Below are 24976 nucleotides of genomic sequence, written 5' to 3' on the forward strand. Positions count from 1 at the left end.
ACAATTATACGTATACATTTGTATGTCCTTTTTTATGATTCTATTAAAGTTTTAAAATTCTATAAGAGAGTAAATTAAGAACAATAAAGAAAATTATGCACAAAATTATTTCTTATAAGCAATTATATAAGTTCCCATAATTATATAGCTATTTTTATAAATTTTTAAGACATACTATCAAAGTTAGCATTTATGTGTGCTGATGTTTCATTAAATTTAATTTGCAATTGTCTGAAATATATCTAGTTTTGTTTAGAATTTCATTATTTTATCAGATAGATAAATTAAAATAAAAGCAATGTGCGTTTCAAAAGATTTAAAACGTTTTAAAATTTTGCTTTGAAAGATATAAAATTTTATTTTTGAGAAATAAGCAAATAACCATATTGGTAATCTCGTGTTTCGGAACATTTTACGCTGTAAATTCCCAAGACGCTACATTGCGGTCAAGATGGCGACCAGCGCACAGTGTGCTCCACCTTATATTAGCATATAAACTCCTAGCCTCCAGCAAGGGCCACTCGGGTTTTGATTTATGTACTAAATATGCCTTCCTTGCAACCAACCACCGTGGATGCTGTGCACAAGAGAGATCCAAATTCTCCTTGTCGACTTTCTAGCGTAAAATAGATTCTTCTTGGAATTACAATTTTCGAAAAGAAGATATGATTCTTTTTCACGCGCAATTTGTTATTTTTTAAAATTTTAAATAACATTTTTCGTATAAAATTATATTTTTTCAATAGGGGGAATATTGTGACGATTTGCTCTTTATATTTTTATATATAAAGAGTCTTTTTATTATGAAACGTTTCTGACAACACACAGAATAAGTTTTCGAACTAAATTCTAAAAATGCTAATAATACTTGAAAAATAAAATAAGATTAATAAAATCATTAACAAATTTTTTGTCGGAAAACCACATTGTAGGTTCATACTCTAAATGCAAGGCAGATAAAATTGATCGACTGTATACGACAAGCTTCTTTATAAATATCGAGAAGAATTCTTTTTGACATTATACATTCGAAATTCTTATTATAGAGCTACTAGCAAAAGGCGCGTCATAAAAGTGACCCGGCGCGGCTCGGCGAGACGCGAATCGCTCGTACGCTACGATAAGTATGGTAATACGTTAGAATTAAAAGTCCGGTTAAGCCGGTAATAATTCAAGATCCGCGGGTTGTATCAAGGCGAATAAGCATAAATGAATAATTGCGCGATAGATAATTTAATGTGGCCGCTGCACGTTGCTCTGCTGCGCCGTGCCAGGCCGATTCATCCTCCGGATGCGACTGGAGCTGGACGGTCGTGGGTCGGATCGTTATCGAGCTCAACGTTCTTTCATTCTCGGTACGCACGTGTACACGCGTGACATGTAACAATACAAAGCGCTCATTTGGAATTTTATTGTAGCAGGAGAATGCGAATTTATTCTTGTAATACAAGCCTCACTGTATTATCAGAGAGCTCAGTGACAACTTGTATATAATATTAAACATGTTGCATAATATATTTATTAATATATATTTTACACGACATATTTACCATTGTAATCATTTATGGTATTTAAAATGATGAATATTTACTGATATATAAAGAGAAGAAATATATAAAGGCAGGATATCTATTCAGAACAAGTAAAGCTGATTAATGATTTTGAAGAGATAAAAGGCATATACATTTTAATTTGACAATAGAATGCAAAAATTTGTTGAATTTTCGATTGTTGTTGCTTTCAGGCATTTTTATTTAGTAGACTCATCGATCTCTTTATTTCGGTATTATAGATTGCTAAAAGAATAAGAGAAGCGCGAATATATCTATCTCGGTTATCAGGGACCAAACAGGAAAAAGGCTCCCGGTAACAACCCCGCTCGAAATGATTTTGCGTGGAGGGGTCGCGCGCGTGACACCGGACGCGCAATCCCCATTTTGTAACCGAGTTTGCAAAGTCGTTTATGCATATCACGCAATTTTCTTACGGTTTTGCCGGTGTTAAAATATGTATGGAATTGAGTTAAGCCGCGCCGCGCACAACACAGTCGGCGTGTCCGCCGCGCGGAGAATACAGGCGCGGAAGCTGTTACCGGGCCATTTGCATGGCATCACTGCGATTTCGTTAAAATCCCTTCATTCTCTATCTCTCCCTCTCACACTTTGTCTTTCTTTCTCTCTCACTCTCTCTTTCTCTCTTCCTCCCTTCACCTCTCTCTGCGGAACGCCGCAGCAGCGTCTACGTTGAACTCGATTTACTGAACGCAATCTAAATGCATCCATCACACTCGCGCGGGGCGATATCACGCTTTATTCTAGTCGGCGTTGAAATTGGATATCCTGACGCCATCGAAATCCGTCCTCGACGTGTAAAACATCAAGATACTCTCAATACTCCCGCTCGAAATTCGGTGAGATACATAGGGCGTCTTTGTAGAAGCGCATTCTTGCTTGCAAATTATTTTCGCGAATTTAGAATATATTTCTCTTTTGAAAAAAAAGATGTGTGTGAGTTTTTTTATTATTCACAATTTTTTTTAATTTTTTTTATAATCGCAACTTGTTAATGTCAGAGTTTTTAACATAAATAAATAAAAACACAATTTTTTGTTATTGTCAAGACATAAATATTTTATAAGTCTCTGTTAAAAGTAAGATTCTATTTAAAATTTTATTCGCAATCATGCGACAGATTAGAAATATAATCACGCAAATGTACGCCAACTGCCATCCCGAAGCGAACGAGTTCGGGAAGCGGGATAGGGGTGCTTAGCAGCACAACGGAAGTCGCGAAGTTGGAAACATGCCTCGCAACATTCCCGACGCAATATTTCCCGTTTCCGGAAGACATATGCACAACGGTGTCGAAGAGAATCAACCCCCCTCTCTTTATCCCCTTTGCATATCCTCGTTCGCCTCTTCTGCGAAACAGGAACATATCGCCAGAAGTTTCGACGGCGAGCCAAAGGATGGGTGATGGCAAGAGATCAGATTTGAGAAGAAAGAGGAAAAGAGAGGAAAAGAGATAGATTGGCGCCGACAGACTTTTGTTTCCGAAGAAACATAAAATTCGTTCCTTCCCCCACGGGCAGCCTCTCACCGTCAAACAAATTCCAGAGACAGTTTTATGCGTCTCACATTAATTTGCATAATCGAATATAAAATTTGAATAACGCGTTTTCGCGGCGTACGAAGTCGTGTGTCACGTCGTAGAGACCGCCCTTCATTCGCGCCGTATTTTTATCCCCGCTGTTTCTGCGCTTTCTCTGTCTCCTTGCTTGATTGCCTAAATGAAAACCTCCGCGTTCGATGTTTTCGAGGGAAATCGAAAATACGGGCGTGTCGAAATTGTTTGACGAATAACATTGATTATCGTTAAAAGGGGGAATTACGGAAGAAAAGGGAATGGAGGTTTATTATCATTTTGTCGTAGAGACAGGAGCAGGGACGTTAGTAGTCTTAAGGGATTGTATTCATTGTCAATGTTAAAGTCCCTTGGAAAATCCTGTAATTCTTTATCGGATACAAATGATGATTCGTATCCGATAAAGCACAAATTTTTAGAGTAAATACTCGACGGTAGGATATACACCGAGTGCTAATAATCGAGCTGCATCCCGATCAGCTGAAGGGATGTTGAAAGGGAATTTCCTGGCACAGAATCTCTACTTTATCCGCAGCTAGTCACGTAAATTTTCCCTGAAGGGATTCTAATAACAAAATGTAATTAGAATTCAGTGCAAAAATATGGTTTTTTTTTTCTAAAATTTGAGCAAAATTAATCTTGTTGAAAGGAATAAATTTATATTATTTTTAAAATAAAAAATTAACTCATAATCATGTATTGAATCTTTTAACTTCAACTATCAATACTTTGCTGAAGGGGTGGTTACTTTTAGGGTGACTCCAATAGATGTCGGTATATCACTCTTTTTAAGGGAGTAAAGTTAAATTTATAATTTTTCAACAAGGTGAAAAAAACATTATATTATTATATTATTTATTATATATACGCGGATTAAAAAATATTGTACTTAATATAATTTTATTATATATATATATATATATATATATATATATATATATATAATTTTATTTCGAATTATTTTGCATTTTATTTTAAAGCTTTATTTTTAATTTAAATTTAAATTTTAAATTCTACATTGAATTTTCAAAAAAGGGACTATTTTGTGTTGGAATTACATTTATAAATTTTTTATTTACTATAAAGAGTATAATTTTTGCAACGCGAAATCGGTAAAGTACCGAAAAAAATGATTTCACCACAAAACCGTTGCAATTTCACTGCAATCAATTTATTTTGATAATAGCTTTTATAAATTTGAAATAAACATTTCACTACATGTAATAATATTTTCATTGCGCAAAATTATGATCGCTTACGAAGCTGAAAATAAACTGCGCTTTTCGAACGTTGTTATTAATTAATATTTTCCCAAAAATAGAATCGCCAAATATTACGAAATTGAGATACCAAATGATATGCTAAAAACTGAAATATTACCAGCGTCGATGGAGAGATCTGTCTGTGCTCTCTAATTCGCGAGGATAATATGCGAAACGAAGGCATAAATTGGTAATTAAACTAATTAATCAAGTAACAAGGCTAATTCAATAATTAGAGACTACCGACTTTAATCCACAAATTACATCGACGGTATAGGAGCCGCTCATGCGAAATTTGGTAGCGCGCTGGCTATCAGATATTTTAAATGATCACGAAAGCTGATGCGACGCGTATGCATAGTAATAGATAACAGATACGGCTTATCGTGCGGATGACAATTTTCGACTGAAGGTGATTTTATACGGTGCGTTTATTTTGCAAATGCTCGCTGTGTTGACACAACTGTCTCATTCTGTAGATGAATTAGGCGATGTATAATATTGCGCGATAATAATTGGGATTGCATAAAATATAATAATACATTCAAATAATTTATCACATAAATATGGTATATTTCCGCTCATCAAATACTCTAAATATTGCCGAAAAATATTACCCCGTCCATTATTAGATGAAAATGATGGTAACTTTATGACCAACACTTTTCGTCGATAATAAAAATATCGTTAGAAATATTTTTCGTTCTGTTTATTTATCTTTTATGTTATTTATTTTACTTGATAGTTATAAATGAAAATATTAAATTTGAAAGAATAAAATTTGTGCATGACAGAAATATATGAAATTAAACTCCGTGAATTGAGAAATAAGATTATTTTGCATAAAATGCTATGCGGAAATATGTATATTTAAGCATTCTTCATGCAATAAGATTTAATTAAATAATTTAAATAAAATAAAAGATGGCAAAAGAAAATTAATTTTTTATGCTTCTAATTTATCTCTTATTAAAACTTCAGAGTCAAATCAAAATTTATACATTGGCAAATTTATGTTACAAATTAAATTTGAATTAATTTTTAAATAAAATTGAAAACTATATATTTTTCTCTAGATATATGTAAGAGTTAAATGAGAAAGAATCAGTAAAAAAAAAACGATGCGCAGAATGCACTCATTATTAGTTTCTCTATTGAGTTTAGTTTTTCTATTAGCAATAAATAACTAACACATTGACTTAAAGTAACGGCTGTAGAATAAATTCACAGAAAAATTCAGAACTCAAAACAAGAAATTTTTTTCTAAGACTTACAATCAATAATTAACAGCATTAAACAGATATAGTGTAATTAAATAATTTTTTTTTAACTTTTCACTAAAAATGTTCTCCATAAAAATGACAATCTGTTCCGTATTGTTTGAGTGCTCTCGATCTTCCGTAGATTATTTCCAGTCACATCAGCGAATAAAAGATTCAAAATTTTCACTAACAAACGATAAAACCCTGGATAAGAGAGAGTGTTTCACATATGTTTCCGAGCGTAAGAATCTTTATACGCGTATGAATAGAACGTTCATGGATCCAAATGAAAAGTATACTCGACGTGAGCAATTGAGAAAAAGAATCGTTGGAAAAGACCACAAGCTGGTAGAAAATGTTGGAAGGGGATTGGTGGATGGAATAAGGTGGAAATTGGCAAATTGTCTATCAACACGAATCACGGGACCATTCAATACCAGCGTAAGATATATTATGGTGAAAAGATCGAAAGAGTTAGAGACGAAGGTAAAGATGTACCAAGCATGCCTGGTTTTCACATGTCCGAAAAAATCGCGTTGTTCGTACAATTTTCTTATTTACTCGCCTAGATGTACAAGGTGTCCTTAAGTTTTAATAAGAGATAAGTCATAAGCTTAAAAAATAAGCTATCTTTTGTCATCTTTTATTTTGCTCAGATCATTTAATTAAATCTTATTGCATGGGGAGAACTCTTAAATATATGTATATAATATATATGTATATATGTTATATATAAATATACATATGTATATACATATAAGAAAATTTATTGTTTATTATTGCTTATATATACATACTTATGAGATATATAAATAATATAAATAATATAGATGATATCTAAATAAAATAAAAATCTAAATAAAATAGAAATTTTTTTATATATAGGAATATATTTTTTGAAAAGATAAGAATAACAAAATAATATAATAGAAAAGATCCATCTGCTACAATTACACTGTTTTTGGTGGCATTTACACGATCATGTTAATTTCGTTTAATTATACTCATTATATGCTTTGCAGTTGCTATGTATAGAATGCATCGTGGAATTTTATCACCTCGGGAATTGTTTCCTGCAATTTTATCATTTGCGCGACTCTAATATAATTAGTTTGTGGCAATTACAATGCATACTCTGCTTTTGTGTCTGATGGCTTTATCATTTATATATACAATTATCTTAATTTAATTCAATTTTACTCATCATGTAGTTGGTAACATGCGTGTGCAATTACATGATAGCTCTGTTGCCTTGTAACAGAGAGTTTAGAATTCCTCGCAATAAAGTTTTCATTGTAATATCGTATTTTGTATTTATCGCGATAATTAAGAGCGAATGTACAGAATCGAACACTGCGGTTTCTGAGAGAATACACACTATAGATGTGTATTATACGCATAGGATATATCGGGCACACCACATGTTACTGATTGCGGGATAAGCTCTCTGTTCTCTTGTTTCTATCTGTCGTGAATTTTGTCCATGAAATCAGAAATCGATAAATTTTGCTATATATCTCATGTGAACGGAAAAAGTAAATACTATAGATTTTATGTGAAATTCTTATGAGATTTTGTTATATCCAGCTCGTATAATTTTAAATTGATTCGTCTTCCGCTTTTTTGCTTCTTTGAATAAATCAATCAGGTTTTCTTCTTAAGAGTGAAGAGATATCACGACAACTATACACCACCATAAATTTTATACTCTACGTTCAATTACCACCATTAAATCATGTCTTACAAAATCTTATAAAAACACAGATGTGAATACTTTTATTTAAATTCCGAAACATATTTTTCGAATCAAAATTCCTCGTTTGTTTCTACACCGCTGTATCTCGCGTACCGCAGCTGGGCAAACGGAGGAAGAACACGGAAGAGGCGGTTGTGCATCCGGTTTGCGTACCTTAGGTACAAAGGTGCTCCTTACGAGCTTGCGTCGGCACGTACGAGTAGACTTCCGGACGTGTCGGACCTGATTACATTCTCTTCAAAATGGGACGCGATACCTCTTCCGGTAGAGTCTTCCCCTATAGAAGCTTTACGTAGGAGCTCGACTAAAGCGCGAATTCGATAATAAAAGCGATACGTCAGCGCGTACATGCGTATATTTATTTCGATAATTTTTTTTTGTTATAAATAAATCATACGCACTTATATTTAATAATGATGCACTAGTTGCGCGACGCGTGATCGATAACGAGCATTTCAGTTCTGTCGCATTGACAGTTTTGCGTTCCGCGCTAAACGTCGATATTGATGGTATTAGCGTAACGAAGCGTTTCCACGCGATCAAATATGCAGAAGGACCGTTCCCCGATCGCGTGCATATGCATATACACACTACACACATCTCGTTGCTCCTTGCATCTTTTATGCGCCTATATTTTCGCCAAAGCGTCCGATCGCGCATTTGATTTCGAGCGTGACAATTGACGAGACTAACTTGCTGTCGATGTTGATCGCGATTATTTTAAATATCAATGTATGATTTAAAGGTCCAATTTTTTCATCATTTACATTATTCAAAATAACGCTTTTATATCGCACATTTAATGGAAAAGAGATAAAATTGCAAATTTTCTATTTTTATGTTACAAGAGTTAATCGATTATTTTTGTGAAAATAATTTCAGCATATAGTATCGCTATGTACTTTTTTCCAGAACACCCATGTAATTTAAAACAATATTTTTTATTCCTTGTAATTTATCTCCACCGAAGAAGTAAATTGACGCAATCTAACAGCGCCATGTACTCGCTACGTCGTGTGTGGGCTACATTTTATTGGATTAATTGCTCCAAACGTGAATTTGCGCTTTAGTACACACAAATATGACTACGTTTCCTATCCATCACGTTCTATATTTCCGTATTTGCGCATTGAGTTATCATTAGTGTATATTTACCCTAACGCATCAAAACTCGCGCACAATCAGTGCAATTATATTATGAGATTTATATGCACCAAAGGGATTAATTGCGATTCCTGAAAAATTAATTCTTGGTAACTATAACTTTTTCAAGTGAGAATAATGTTCTTAATGTCGATACATTATTAATGTACATAATGTACATTTTTTAATTAAGAATTTAATCAAAAATTTAATTAAGAATTTAACAATTTTTGTTTAATTTGTTAAATGTTGTATTTTTTTAAACATTATTAATCATCTATTAAATGTCAATATATTACTACAATTCTCTACTTCTTTATCGTTACAAGTCATCTTTACATTTCGTGAACGTCTCGGATCCCACGATTGTCTCAGCATCGTCGAGAGATGAATAGATTATGATTAGGTGACTTCGCGCGATGTCGTATCGTGCCCGAATTTTTCTCGTAAAGGTGCATTCACTTAACATACGACGAAGGTCGCGTTGTACGTGTACATGTTCATTTTACCATCTTTTGTCTCGCGTGGCATGTGCTCGTTCACCACGAGGAGCAAGCATGCAGCCCGTTTCAGCGGCGTAGAGACGTAAAAAGGACGACGATTCGTCGAAAAGATAGCCTGGCGCGGGCTACGTCAGGACTTATGAGCACGAGCGTACACGTGGCATCTCGCGGCTCCCGTCCGCGGCCATTTAGAGTCAGCCTTGTCTTCGGCCGTTTATGGTGTATCGCTTGAAAAACCGCTTCCCTCTCTCTCTCTCTTTCTTTCTCTTTATATCCCCTTCTCGGCGACGCTCTACGGTCTCGCGATTCTCGTGGCGGATCTTCGTCAATCGCCGAAAGTCTCCGTTTCGAAGATTTATCGTTGAGCAAGTTCTAAGCCATCTCCGAGCCCGCTAATCGTAGCACTCCAAATTAAGACGAAAATGTCTTAATTATATAAATAATTGTTACTTATAAAAATAAAATTTTTATTTTTCTAAGAGTAAGAGTGTAAGAAATGCAATTAAAAAAATAATTGCAAATCACGTGCCCATAAGATGCTTAAACTTGTTTAAGCTCTCGAAATTCTAAATTTGTACTCTTTCCTGGATGTGATTCGTCTTAATCAGAGATTTGTTTCTCTACGAGAAATTAAATAAAAAATCGTCAACTCTCTTATTGTCAAGTTTCGAAATTGATGAGAGAATGTGCGCGCGGAGGGACGCGGAAAAAAATTTATGCGACGAGATTCGGCGATCAGCAAGTACACGTATCTCTAAATCCGTAAAAGGCAGGAAGAAGAAGAAGAAGAGATCTCTCTCGCGGCCGGTGCCTCGTCGGTGGCCTCGTCGGTGTCCAGGTGGCTCCGCGCCTCCGTTTCTGGCGCATGCACACCGCGATGCACCTTAGAAGGCGTCAGGTCGTCGCGGACCTTTGTCTCGAGATCTTTCGAGTTCTCTCTCTCTCTCTCTCTCTCTCTCTCTCTCTCTCTCTCTCTCTACTCTTTGCGAAATTTCCGGGAAATGCATGGTGATAGCCTAGCTGACATAGAACGTGATCATCGCGGGGAGGGGAACGACGCATCGAGGACGTCGGAGATTCCGCGACAATCGTTTTCCGGCCTCGTTAACGAGACCCTATGTAAAGGAAGTCTTTACCTTATCAACGTGTTGCGCGCGATTGTTGTAATGTACCATGTATGTCGCAAGAGGAGAGATAAATACCTTGACCTAAATGGATTCTAGAGAACTAAGTTTTAACTGCATATATATCAATATGACTATAATTTTCAATATATCGAGATATAATTGATATTACCAATGTAATATTCACATTGTAATTTAGGAAAATCGGATTTTTTCTTCATTCTTTAGCATAATTCATTCGAAATTAAAGTTAAAAATTCACTAGCAATATAGAAATTTGACACAACTCTTTTACGCAATTATTTCTTAATTGTATTTGATTTATTCGAAATTAAATCTGAAATCAGAAGAGTGCACGCCGAGATGATATCTCCTTTATGATAATTCGGCGTTAACTCGTTCTCTCGTCTGTCAAACCGACTGTTCTCATCGCGTCCCTCGTCGGGCTGAAGCTTTTAAGGCGCAAAACCCGTTCCCGCAATGCTGAAGCTTTTTCTGCGGATGCTACGCGATGTGGCGACGAGGAGCACTTTTCACGCGACCAAAGACAGTGCATTCGCTTCAGTAAGATTGATGCTCCCGAAGACAGTAAGAGCCGCCGGCAAGAGGCGAGGTCGCGAGATCGGCAGCGGCGGACCGAACCGCAACGTAGCGAATGAATCTTATACACGGTGATACGGGAAGAAACCTGCTATTTTGGAAAATGCGTTTAATATTCATATGCGAGGAGATTAAAATAAAGAGATTTTTATAATTTAAGCTTGACTATAAATTTTTAAGTACGATATTATTATTAAATTATCGCTCTTATAAATAAGTCAAGTTTTTCTGTCTAGAAATATTCTAATTATAAGAATAACAGCTCACCAAAATAAAATGTGACGATTTGAGATCCGCACCTAATTTATCCGCGCATAATTTTCTAATTTTACGCATCGGAAATTAATAAATAATCTTTTTTCAATTTATACATTTTCAGTCTATATGTGCGATTCATAAATGAGATTCATAGATGAATGCATTTAATGAATGCACCTCAATGGACAGAGATATTTTCAAAAAAGTTGAAAAATATAAGAGACTTTTTAAATTATATAATATATATTTTATTACAAAATATAAATGTTTCCGTCTTTCTATTGCATATGTGCTATTCTGAATTATTCGATAGACATTTGCTAACACGCTACTTCCTTAATAGCGGATATATGATAATTAAAACATTTTTATTTTCTTTTTTATCCCCAAAATACGTTCTTCTCAGATATTGTGGTTTTTTTCCCGAATCACCCTATATAACTCTATCCCTGAACGTATCCGTCCGGATTGCACCAATTCTCGTAATAAAATAAAGCTACCGTAACTTTTTACGGTAGCGTTCTTATCGAGTTTACTGCGCCGACGATATTACCCGAGAGGAGGAGGAGAGGATCTCTACTCTTCTGTTTTCGGTTTTCCACCGGAGAGAATTGACGTTAGGCGGAGGGAATTGTTGTCTATATGTCGTACTTTAATTCTTTTTGCTCGAAACGAGTAGAATTCATCGGGAAAAGTCGCGATGCGAACATCGCAACGAGACGTTTACGAATACTACCCGATGAATGATATACTGTATTGGTTAATTAAATCACACCGACACGAGAAAAATTGAGGGCTGAAATAATGTCGAATGTTAATACTTTTTATCTAAGAGCATGTTTTTGATCAATTGCTTAAGATATTGATGCTTAATATTTCGCAAAATTTAATCTATGAATATGTGCATAGAGATGTTGATCATCTGGAAAAATGTTATAAAAATGTATGGCATCTCTTAGCGTTTTTCAATGTTATAAAATTCATAATAATATAATATATTTTGCAATTTAGTATAAAAGTTTTTTGAAATATTTATTTTGAAGCTTGTCTAATGTACATTTTATATTTATATATGTTACAGATCAACTCATTGTCAGTCTACGCAATCAGCTCCATTATCGCAAGGATCGGTGAGTGCAAATTTTTATTTTATAACAAAAAAAAACGCCAAGTATATAATAAGTAAATTTTAATATGTAGCATCTTGTAAATTTTCCAATTAACTTTGTTGCATACAAGTATGGATACTTTTTTATGTACTTGACGTATGTTTTTACCTCTTTTAGAAATATTTTTTATATACGAAAATGCAGTTATCTTGTTTCTAATTGAAGTTTGAATAATAAATCAATAAGAGGATATAAATAATACATAATATGTTTTGTATATTATTTATTCTGTATATATCTTGAAAGTTCAACGTAACTCAATTTTAGAGATTTAATCTCAATTTCAAATATAATTCTGCTAAAACTTTTATTACGGCAAATTTAATAAGATACGATTTAAATTTTTAAATACACGCGCAATATATTTTAAAGCGGTATATACAAAATTTAGAACAAGAGAATAAGGAAATCGATAACCGAAGAAATCAAGTTAAATTGTCTTAAACAATGAGAATATAATTATAAAGACGGTAATAATTAAAAATACGCGTCACGTGTCATTTTCGAAAGATTTCTCTTTGAGAAATCGGACATCTAAAGACGACGTTCACACTCTCATCGCGGGGTTCACTTCTTACTCAACATCCCCACTAATTCGGGAATTATTTGGGCAAACATTACACACTACGATCGAATGGTGTCGGCTCGTTCTCGCCGGAACGTGGGAAATCCAAGACCCGTTGATGCTGTCCCTGCATGTGTATATAGATCCGAAGCTTCCGAACCCTCGGAGAAGAGCGCGAGGTGCCGCAGCGTGCGGACCTTTGTCTTCCTCACGAATTCTGCATTCTTTAACGACGCGCACCCGATTCTCTCTTTCTCCTTCTCTCTACCTCTCTCTCTTTCTCTCTCTCTCTCTTTCCCGTTTGTGCATCTCGTTAGAGCGCGGCTTTTCAAAGGGTTCGAGGTAATATTGTAGATCACGAGTTCGCTCCGGCCTATCCTTAATTGGATAACCGAGTTTTAAAGGCTCTACTGTGTGACTAATTGCATCTCGCGTAACGAGACATACATTACATGATAAAGCTCTTGCAAGAGCTTATTATTCTTGTACATTTCCCGAATTTCCCGGATTTTAATAACGAGAAGAAGAAAACAGATTTTGTAGGAATCTCAATTTATCATACGGTTTTATCACGAACAAATCAATTATTGAACATAATAGATTGTCGTTTCGACGGAGAGAGCTTTAATGATTTTCATGAATTTTTTAGTCTTCTTTATATAATTATTGTTGATGCTGCTTGTTAATTGTTAAAGTTATTCCATAAAAAATGTGTGAATATATAATTACAATACAATTATAATTATAATATTACGAAATACAATATATAAATATATAAATATATACATTTTATTCCATCACAATTTTAGCTCTCATCTCTTTGTCAAGCATTTGCAGCATCGACTCAGTAAAACCAAAATTATATCGGAAATCTGACATTTATTATACATATATATTCTATATCGACAAAACGTACACTGCTCAACATGATCGATAGGATCGTATCGAGATTCAGAAGATCGTTATCAAGAAATGAGAGTCGTTCATCGCGCCACGAACCGTCAAGCGATAAGATTTGCCATCGCCCAGGAAATCCTTTTAAATGCATGGTGCAATGGAGAGATACGTATTTACAAAGAATAATGCATATAAAGTAACCCGGAGGATAGGAGGTAGAGTAATACAGTGCCGCGGCTGTAATGGGAAAAGCGCACAGAAGATAAAAAAAGGATCGCATGCGCGCATGTATATGTGTATATGTAATATATATATATATATATATATATATGTATAAATATATATATACATATACATACATACATACATACATATGCGCCGCCTCTCCATTTCTCAGTTGAATTCCACCAAAACGAGAAAACTGACATAACGAGTCCAAGAAAGAGGCAGGATAGCCTCGCGGAGCATATCCCCGCGTAATAAAAGGAAATCGTTACGTACGGGCTTATGTGCGTTACATAAATCGGCGATGACATTTTCCTCAGATTATAATACTAGCGAATACCGAATAGCGAATTCATTAAATTAATTTCGCGAACATCGCGCGACTGCTCTACAACGGTGCCTGATATTTAATAGACACACGAGTACAATCGCGTGTTAAATGTTAAATCCATAATTTAGGTCGCTAATATTAACAGTTAACAGCTATGCAATTAAATAACACGTTTGCTGAAATATTTTTTTTCCAGTCATTTCGATTTTTAATATCTCAATATTTAAATATGCTTTATATCTATATGTTAAATTAAAAAGCGTATTTTTTAAAAGAGTTTAAGGCAGATGAATATATTTTCAACCACATATATAAAAACATATATTTCTATCTATTATTTAAAAAAAAAGGCTCAAATCCTTTTGGAATTGAGCTATTCTATCGACTTTTGATATCGAGGAAATTCGACATGATTTCCGATACGACTGCGCTCGTGATAAAATCAAAGAAACGACCGTCGTATAAGCGTCTAAACTAAAATACGGCGTATTGACCGTACTTTAGCTTACCGGAGGAGGTAGTTGGCGTTCATTCATCGATCTATTATTCAAACTTCAATCCGAAGGCGGGGAACAGAGAAGAGAGAATTGCGTTTTCGTACTTTGCTAACAAGACGTTTATCAGAGTAATCTGGAAGAACAAATTTCTTTTCATCTGGCTCATTTTGCTTGCATTTTGCAACTTTTCGAACGCTCGTTTATTCTGCTGTAATGGAGTAGGTAGATACAGGCTATGAAAAGAATCACGTGTCGTTCTTTGAAAAGCTGATATGTTTATTTATGCGATTTTAGACATTAAACTTTTTTTTCGATGAAAATTGTATGACGTGCATGTCTTTGATAAATTTAATTTTATACTTCATATTGAAAATACTTATTCTAATGCTTTTAATGTAAAAATTAAATGTTTCAAAATGTGATCTGTTAAAGATCTCTCTAGAGAAAGAAATGTGAGAATATCTTGTATCACATACTCATTCATAAGAACAATTTATAAAAAATATAATGTTTATTATAATTTAAGCTTTAATCTACTTAGCAAACTCGGCTTTCCACTTGCTTCTTCATTGCGTTCTATCTATATTATTAAAAGAGAGATAAATACACAGTACTTTTTACATAAATATCTGTAATGAATCTGTTCGGTGATTATGTGAATAGGTATAAGAAGCGAGTTTCTCTTCCATAAAATTAGAACAAAATTTGCATTCTCATTTAAAAAATATTTGACTTTTGCCTCTCGCTCGCATTAATTACGCAAATCTGATTTAGAAATGACTATGTCATATGATGGAACAGCTCGAGAAAAGATAGAGCCTCTTAGCGTATATACGTCCGACCGGTCAGGTACACACCACGGAATCTCCGCGAAATCATTAGACCCCCCGAGAACGCGATTTAAAAGGGCCTTACGGCGGTGGTGGGCTAAATCCACGCCGGCGGTCGGTGGCCACGCGGACGGGTATATATAATAACGTAAACTAGGTGGCAGGCAGGACCTGTCCAGAGTAAACAACGTGGTGGCCCAGGACTAATCGCCGTTCGACCCGGGTTATGGTTCCCACATCGAACACCGTGGCATTATGGGACCCATCGTGCTCTCACGCCTTCGCCTCCCTTTCGCTCTCTCCCTCTCTCTCAATCTATCCTTGTCCTTTTCCGTCCAGTTTGGCGGCACAATCACTTCCTCTCGTTCATTGTACCGTCCCGGCTGCACCGCCTAGACCAGTTTGCCGGCTACCAATAACTATGTACGTGAGGACTGAGCTTAATATTGTCAATATACACACACACACACATACACACTCACAAAGGCCAGGGCGCGGGAGTCGAAGTGGTCTTCTTCGTCCCGATACGACTAAAGTTCGGGAAGTTCCGATCATTCGGGGACGCGGCGCGAAGGCGACATTTGCCGCCGCAATTAATTCTTGGGTCACGTTCCCGATATCGCTTACGCTCCCCGATATCGCATACGGTAGCTTATTTAATCGCCGGACAAGCCTTTCGGGCGGATCACCCCCTTTATATACATATACGGCTAGCATGCGCTCGCGTAGCTATGAATTACATATATGTATATTTGGCGTGAAAACGAAACCAGAGTGTCGTATCGATTTCCTTTCGATATCCAACTCAACATTCCGCTACATAAACATTCTGAAATCTCCATCAATCGTATATGTATTCAGAAGATTGGATTAGAATCATAGTGATGTTGGAGCAAACGTGAATGTGGATTATAACTTTCATCGAAAGATCATTGCCATAAAATTTTCAAATAGAGAAAATTTAATTATTAGCAAATGAATGAGTGTCAATTATTAGAAAGTATTGAAATATCAAGCTAAATCTCAATGTTATTCTAGTTACTCTTACTTAAAGCTTTTATCTATAAAAGTAATAAAAGTAAACATAAAGATGAAGTTATTAAAACTTATTATCAATAAATTTTCTCATTCTTGTTTTTCATAGACTTAAAAATTTTATTCGAGTATGCATTACTGTCGATAATTATAAAGGAGATATGCATAAATCATTATATTTAAATATTCATGATAGTTCCGAGCATTTTTATTAAATTTTTTTTTCACTAAATCTATTGAACAGAAACTTATTAATTAATTAAAACTTATTAGTCCACTGGATACGAAGCATGGTAGAATTCTCGAAGTTCTGTCATAAAATATTTTTTTGTGCTTTTTGCAATCTGAAGAAATCCTTTAGTAGCTAAAAACAGCAGAGGAGGATTATATTCTTGTCGAAAAGGTAGCGCGTCGCTATTTTTTATGCATAAAATCAGTCAAGAAAAATGGTATTCGATTTAATGTACACAAGTGCACAAACACAAATGTGTGAAGATTTTCTCACGAATATCTACTGTTTTTTTTTTTTTACTTATTTTCGGTCGTATCGTTATGAAAATATTTGTCCCTGTCCTCCTTTCACGAGGAACACCACGACGTTCGCAATTGAAACGCAAAAGAGAAACCACGTTCTTCTTCGCCGATTTTTTCCTCTACCGTCCCTGACTGCCGATCCGTTCTCTTTCTCTCTCTTAACAGCTAACTTCAATATTCATGAGGATATAAATATAAATATAAATATAAATATAAATATCGATATATATGGATATGAATGCCGGTGCGTAAATATTCATGGGACCGAGTATTACACCCGAATAGAGAGCTCGCGTAAGGCGAAGCGTAGGGGAGACGCGAGATGGGACGGCGGACGGAGGGCGCGAAGGGTGGGAAAGGGAGAGCTTCAGGTTCAAACTATACCAAGCGGCCTCAAAGGGACGCCCTACACTCCAATTCGCCGCCGTTATCGACAACGTAGTCACAGCTATAAACGGCGCCGTAAGCTATCTAGCAGGTAGCTACCAACCAAACCGGGAACTCCGCGCACAGCAACCAAAATTGCTCGCTAATGTCATAATTATATATATTGAGGCGGCGGCTGTGTGTGCTTGAGAGACGAGAACTGCTGCGATGCCGTCATTGTGCGCCCTTTGAAGAGCCTGGTTAATTTATTCGCGAGTAACGTGCGCCGCGCTAAACGGCCGTATAGGATGTATAATAGAATCGAGGCTTGATGGCAACATTGCGGAAAGTTATACTCTACAGAGGGTGATTTTCATAAACGGATATATACACGTCGATACAGATAGTTCTGTTTTATGACTCAGACATTCAATTTCCCCCTCTCCCTGCATCATTCCCTTTTCAAAATGTATTGATGCGCATTTATGGATCACCTTGTACGCATGCGCACACTGATCGAAGGGTCAACGTTTCAATCATTCAGCCCTTCAATTTGCACCTTGGGCGTCTCCTGCACTCTCCGTATCTGTCTCCCTATGGCTAACTTCAACCCTTGAGACTACTCAGGCTAAGATGCTTGTGACTGCTCGAAGATGAGGTCAAGCAAGTTTCCATCAAGGGCAAAGACCACTTTGAAACACTCTAAGTCATAAAAGAGAAGTTAGATTTTTATGAAAAGTGGCACGCGTAGTGTTAAATATTTCGTGAATTATGAGAGGAAAATAAAATTAATTACTGTGACACTCTTTTGCAAATTTTTCTCAAGTCAGCTCAGAAATTCCGTATTATAAGTTTGACTTGATACGAATTGCGTATATAAATTATAAATATTTTTATTTCTTCAGATTTATTATACTTGTCATTATAGTGTTAATGCTGGTTTCTTCATAACTCGCGCAAATTTCGCTTACTATGCGCTCTCTTATCAATGCACGCATGCACGCACGCACTCGTGTATATACAGATGCGTGTATGCATATTCGACGTAACGTTGCCATTATGCAGGTTCGAGCCAGTTACCTCGATGGCAATCGATGACGAGATTTCTAACGGCAAAATTTATATGCGCTCGTCTGGCGCGTAAGAAAAAGGTTTCCATGGTTTTCGCACGCATGCAACAATTTAATTGGCACTCGTACGATCTAACACACTTATCCTAGTTTTCGACTATTCGGCGGTAAAAACGTGTCGAAAGTTTTGTTCGACGAGGGCGATAACTTTTGCAGAAGGTGATATCGATACGATTTGTGGCTATCTTTCGAAAAGTTTTCAACTTGAACTGGCGAATAAAACTCGCATTAAAAGGAAGGAGAAAGATTATGATATATGACTAGAGAAGAACTTCAAAGTTTTAAGTTTCTATAATTTCCAATTTATTCACCATATTCTTTATGTATGAACAATTACGATTAAAAAGTAATTTATCTAGTAAATAATTATTACAAACAGAGAAAAAATTATATTCATTATCCATGATTATAAGAACGGTGCAAACTTTAAAGCTGGTATCCAAAAAGAATTTCCGAAAAATTACTGAAACATCTAAAATACTTATTTAGCAAGAGTAAAAGTTTGGAGTACTTTCTTTCTCTCGATAAATAAAAGCTCGTTGCTGAAAGAGTTAAAAGAAGGAACCCTTCTCGAGAAATGTGCGGCTTCGTAATTTCGCAGGCAGCAGCGCGTCTTCTTAGAGTGGTGGAACTGGTTAATTACATTTTCTACGAGGCCGCGTCTAAACGGAATGCAATTTCGATTCGCCGGTTCTAGCAACCACAACGATCGGCCATCTTAAAACAACGGTTGATTTTCGAGAGAGAAGCGGAACACTGAAAAACGCGAAAACCAATAAGTGCATCGTCGTTTCTCTTTTGCGCCGTTTCAGACGCGTTCAACAAATTGCATCAGGTATAAAAAGGACAGTAGTAGCAGCAGTAATTTTCTGAGATGCATTAATTACATATCGTTAAGCGAAACTTTGTCCTTATTACGAACGCATTTCAATATTTTTCGTGGTGTGTGTATGTGTGTAGTCAAGATTATTTCGCTTTCTCTCAAAATGGATGGTCTGAACTTTCAGAATGCGAAATTAGCGTTCTTGAAGCAAGATGTTATCTCAAAAAAGCAACTTTCAAGCGATTCCGCTACGCTAATTGCACATCGGGGAATTAAATAAGATCCGGCACGTCATCTGCATCCCTCTTTTATGTAAATGTCAAATTCACGATGCTACATTAATCCATTCGCATTCGCATAACTGTAAAGAAACGAATCCCGTCGAAATGTATTCAGCACCTAATGATGCGGCAATTTCTCTCTCTTTCTCTCTTTCCTCTCTCCCTTTCCTAAGCCCTTGATTAATTCAGTCAACATAGAATTTATAAAGATATCCAAAGTGATATATTCTCATTATATTTTCGAATTTTTGTTTTAAACTATAATTATTTTGATATATGTCTAAGAAATATTTTTTATTAGTTCGTGAAAATAAAAATTCATAATTTACAAATTTGAATACTTTGTCCTTCCTAGATAGATAATTTATTATTTTCAAAACGAAATAGAGAACATTTTTCTTTAAGATCGACATGACGTATCTAAATGTTTGTTAGTTCTTGGTTCATTATAACAGATTTTTTCTTTTCCTCCCTCTTTCTTTTCTTTTCGCGATGGCACTCGCGTGTAACAAGCGATCCTAAAACACGTCCTTCGGTTCGCATCGACGAAATTGTACGACGATAACTCGATAGCGTTGCTACACGGTGTGTGGGCATAGCGGCGCGGTAGACCTCCACCGTGGGCCGCAAAACCCTAAAAGAAAGGGAGAGCAAGGGGGCGGCCTCATACACGGGCCCTCGGCCGCACCGGTGTGAGTCTCGACGCGAGGAGGTCTCAATCTCACGGGATACGCCGCGAGGTTCAATATGTATGTATATATATACATACATATACATATATGTATATAGGTACAGGGTGGTCTGGTCGACTTTATCACCTAAAATAACTCGCGCGTTTCATTCGATCACGAAGAGGTGTCCGGATGAGGTGCAATAAAGTCATAGACGACATGATAATCTGTGATATCGCGCGTGTCTTCGTTCTATTTGTCGAAGAATTGAAGCAAAAGCGACAGTCTTTTTAATGGAATGGTCATCCAAATAAGTCCACGAAATAACGAGTCGACATATAATCGATACAAGAGAGGTTTGCCCTGTAGATTCACATATTTTATACAGGTATGCGTACATATACCTGGATATATACGATGTTAGAAAGAGAGAAGGAGAGAGGATCAGGTCGAATCGTATACCGGTCGACTTTACCGCCATGATTAATCGGCACCGCCTACTTATCGTGTTAGATTTAGACGGCGAGGCCGCAGGGGCGAGTGGGTCTTGTATTTCGGGCAACACAAAGGGACCCCGCACGCTTGATTCATTAGGCTGCAAAGGATGCTCGACGTATCGACTCCGCGAGCTTTCTCAGCTTAAACTTTTCGTCTCGTCTTTTTCCACAAAAATTGTCTTAACGGATACTCAAGATTACCTTGATCTTTTTTTGGATATTTAATGTTTTCTTTTTTTTTTCCCCTTTTCTTAAAAACGTAATTATAGAACTTTAGCCTGTGTGAATGCCGACGAAATTTGTTACAGTTCAGAAAACCAAGAACTCCGGAAATTTCGAATTTTCTCTGCGCAGCCAATTTCGGTTTCTCGATTTTCCGCACACGGGAAGTTTCTATACGATTCGTAGCATATCGTACGTTTCTCTGCCTCGTAGTTGCAAAAAATGACGCCGCTCTCTTTTCTGATTCGGAAGATCTGAAAGTGAAGAACGGATCGTTTGCGCGAGAATCGAGAATACGTCGGGAAGTAAAAATGCCGGTAAAATATCGAAGACGCGCGCGCGTCGTCGTAGTCGGGAGACGAAATCCGAATCATTAATCACCGTGTTCTCTGCTCGATGTACCGATTCCCCTTTCCCCCATCTTCTCTCTCTTTCTCTTTCTTTCTTCTCTTTATTCGATGCAGCGAAGCACCTTACAGCCGATAGCTCGGTGAATGATGTAGTCGTCGGATCGTGCCCGGCATTCGTTCTCCCGCCTTCCGTTCCGCGAGAAATCCTGCGAAAGGAACTTCTGTCGAGATTTGCGCGTCCGTCTGGTGATCCCAGTTTCTTCCGACGAGTTTCCACCCTTTCTAGGCACAGGTCGCCAGGAGGAAACTCATTACAAAAACTTGCCGAGTTACTTCGTTCCGGAATCGTGACATGTCCCATCGAATTTAGCGGTGTCGCAAACAATGCACGAAATTATCGGAATGAAAACGCGCTCTTTTAATTTGTATTATCGTTGATGACAACCGAGGAATCACAGATGACTACTTTACGATTTTTAGTATATTTGAATAATACGCATATATTTGAATATACTTGTCAAATTTAGATTTTCATTGTTGAGCTAGAAAGTGCTGCAAGACTGTGCTAGAAAGAATCAATTTCAAGGAAGAATTAATTAAAACTGATTAGTTGTGCACTTCTTCGACACGATACCAAGAAATTAAATGAATTTCAATTCGAGATTTTAATAATAAAATCTCCCCTCTGTCTCCTCTAAAGAAACGAGAAAAATATCGGGGCAATGTCTACTAAATCGGGAAATGAACCCGAGTCTTTCACTTGCTAGGGGGAACAGTTTTATTATTAAAAATCTCGAATTAAGATTTATTTAATTTCTTGATATCGCATCAAAGATAAAAGTCTTAATTCAAATTTTAAAAATTACCTATATATTAAACATCTACGGCACTTGTACACTCGTTTATGGCGCTTAATTATTTATACTTGGACATTATAAATTGAGGATTTTGAGAATACACGGAGAGCTTCGAATTTGCCTCATACGGATTGTTGCAAAGAATCAATCTTTATAGCTTAACCATAAAGAATCATGCTTGTGTGCCAGCGGCGATCGCATCTTACCACCTCGGCGGCAAGGGTCGCAACGGCCTTGCTATGTTTAGAATATGCAAAAGAGTGTATGCATGTAATATGTATTATATTCATGTAGATTCATGTATAGAATTTTCATACGCTTTTCAGTCGTCTCGTGACGAAACTCTTGATCAAGTGATAAATGATTTTTTAATGCCCCGCATAGAGATTATTCTGGCGTCGCGCCTCTCGTATATTAATTACACACTTTACTCTTTATTAATCTCGATCCATTAAACTTTATTAAAATTGCTTGTCTCGCGATTGCAAGCGCGATCGTGCGACGTTGACCGATTTTTAGCACGCCCCATGAAGATTAGCGTGGTGTTATTTCGACGTGGCAATTATCGTCAGCTTCTTTATTAACCTCGATCGATTGCATTTCTCTCGCGATAAATTGCGATTCAAGCAACCAGAAATGTGATGAATTTGACCGTTGATTATCCAAACAACAATTTTTTCGTGTGTTTGATGATTTAATTAAAAATATCTAAACAGCAATGTTTGCACAATTCATAAAAAGACAGATTGTTGTCGAACAATTATAATTTTTTATTTTATTTTTTATTTGAGAGGTATATTGAACCTTTCTCTGTCTCTTTACACTCTGAACGTCTAATAAAATATTTAAAAAATTGCCTTAATCAGAAATACAATTTTGTATCTCTTATTTCTCAGATAAAATTTTTTTATGGGAGTATATATTCTTGACGCGTCTCATCGCGAATATTATTTTGCCTTATCGATTACGTCGATGTTTTTATTAATCTATGGATCGTGTCTGCGAGTGTCGCGACACATCGATAATCTTGAAACGCCTGTCACGAGAACGTTTGAAATAATAAAACTGACGCGCTCATAACGGTCCGCACGAGCTTTTTATCCCGCGAGCGGGAATTATGGACACAGGTAATATCGCAGTCGCGATAGAAGGTTTTTGATTGCCTTTGGTGCTTTAATATACCGCGGGATATGAAACTCCATCTCTCCCTTCTTCCGTACCACCCGTTCGCGTGACTCCTACCGCGCCGTCTCGCGCGTCCGGAATTACTTTATTCCAGTGGGCGTTCACGTTCCTTAAAAAAGCATCTCCGTGCCGAAATTAATATGTCGAGTTCATGCTCCGGACGACAGAGAAAGAAAAAGAAAGAGAGAAAGAGATCTGCATATACCTTGCATACGATATCATTGCTTTTGCAACGGGGAACCCTTTTCATTTTTCATCGTCGCCGTCTTGGAGAAACTGTAATCAGCATTATCTGATCAGACTGTAAACGATATCTATCTCAATAACAGTAGTTTGTATACCGTGTTAACATTTGCGGATCTCTCACTTTTATTAAAAGCGTTAATATATATTTCTATACGGAATTTTATTAGCGAGATTCGATCCGTTCGATTCTTCGCGGATGTGATATAAATTTCCTCGTTTTAATATCAATTTTTTTTTCGTTCGATTATGCGGCGAATCGATTACATCCTTTTTCGTAAATGGCAAAATTGAAAAATCACACAATTGATAAAAGTCATTGTCATCGCACGTGTATATCCCGCATGGGATAACTCGCGCGAGTAAACTCCCGCCGCGGATAAGACTTCCGTTATCAGCGCGCAAAGCTGCGCTCGAAGCTGCGATTTAGCCTCCGCGAGAGACGAGAGACGTGCAAAGCGCTGGAAAATGGATTGTGTGAGAAGATACGGGGGGGAAGCGTCCTTTTAATTTCCGTCGAGAATGTCATTTCGTACGGCGACGATGACGACGGCGTCGCTCTTTGAAACGTACGTCTCCGCGAAGATTAGATAGACACTCGAAGCAGCTCGCGCATCTCGCGGACGCTCGAATTTATTTTCCATCACTGTACGGCGGTCTCGTTTCAACGACCGACGTTTCGTATCGTCTTTCAGGAGGGCGATAATTATTTCAAACGCAACGGCAGGAAGTCATTCGCACCTCTTATGTATGAGCGCGCGAATGTTGTAAAGGAGAACGCTTTTTCAAGCACTCTTCTCTCTTGTTACCGCGAGATTCGTTTATTTAATTTATTTCAGCTTTCATAAAAGTGCGACTCGTCTTTCCACGGTGATCTCTTCTTCTTAGTGTGCAGAAATCATTATTTATAGAGATACGTTTATATTATACGCGATTTTTGAAACAATACATTTACGGTAATGATATACGCGCGTTCTTTTTCTTTTCTAATACAAATGCAATAAGATAAAATATTCTATATACTAATAGGTACTTTGAGGATCAAGCCACAAATATATATAGAAATAATAATATTTTTTTATTCTGTCGTAAAATAAAACGTGTATCATGGTAGATATGCACGGTTCTTTCTTTATGTGTAATAAATTCTTGCATATTTTATCCTGAAGCTTTTCTCTCATACAAATAGAAATTTAATTAAGAATTTAATAAAGCT

General features: G+C 36.5%; 1 protein-coding gene across 1 annotated transcript in view; it reads left to right on the plus strand.

The window, feature by feature from the left end:
* The window catches only part of LOC145943947 (uncharacterized), a 136924-nt gene that overhangs the window by 58833 nt on the left and 53115 nt on the right, over nt 1-24976 (plus strand). Inside the window, exon 7 of the mRNA XM_083051866.1 lies at nt 12134-12182. Within this exon, the coding sequence (XP_082907992.1) occupies nt 12134-12182 (49 nt within the window). The remainder of the gene's footprint in view (nt 1-12133; nt 12183-24976) is intronic.

The sequence above is a fragment of the Prenolepis imparis genome, unplaced genomic scaffold (genome assembly GCF_030444845.1).
Source record: "Prenolepis imparis isolate NDT839.2.m4 unplaced genomic scaffold, iyPreImpa1.0 SCAF_12, whole genome shotgun sequence".
Taxonomy (NCBI): Eukaryota; Metazoa; Arthropoda; class Insecta; order Hymenoptera; family Formicidae; genus Prenolepis; species Prenolepis imparis.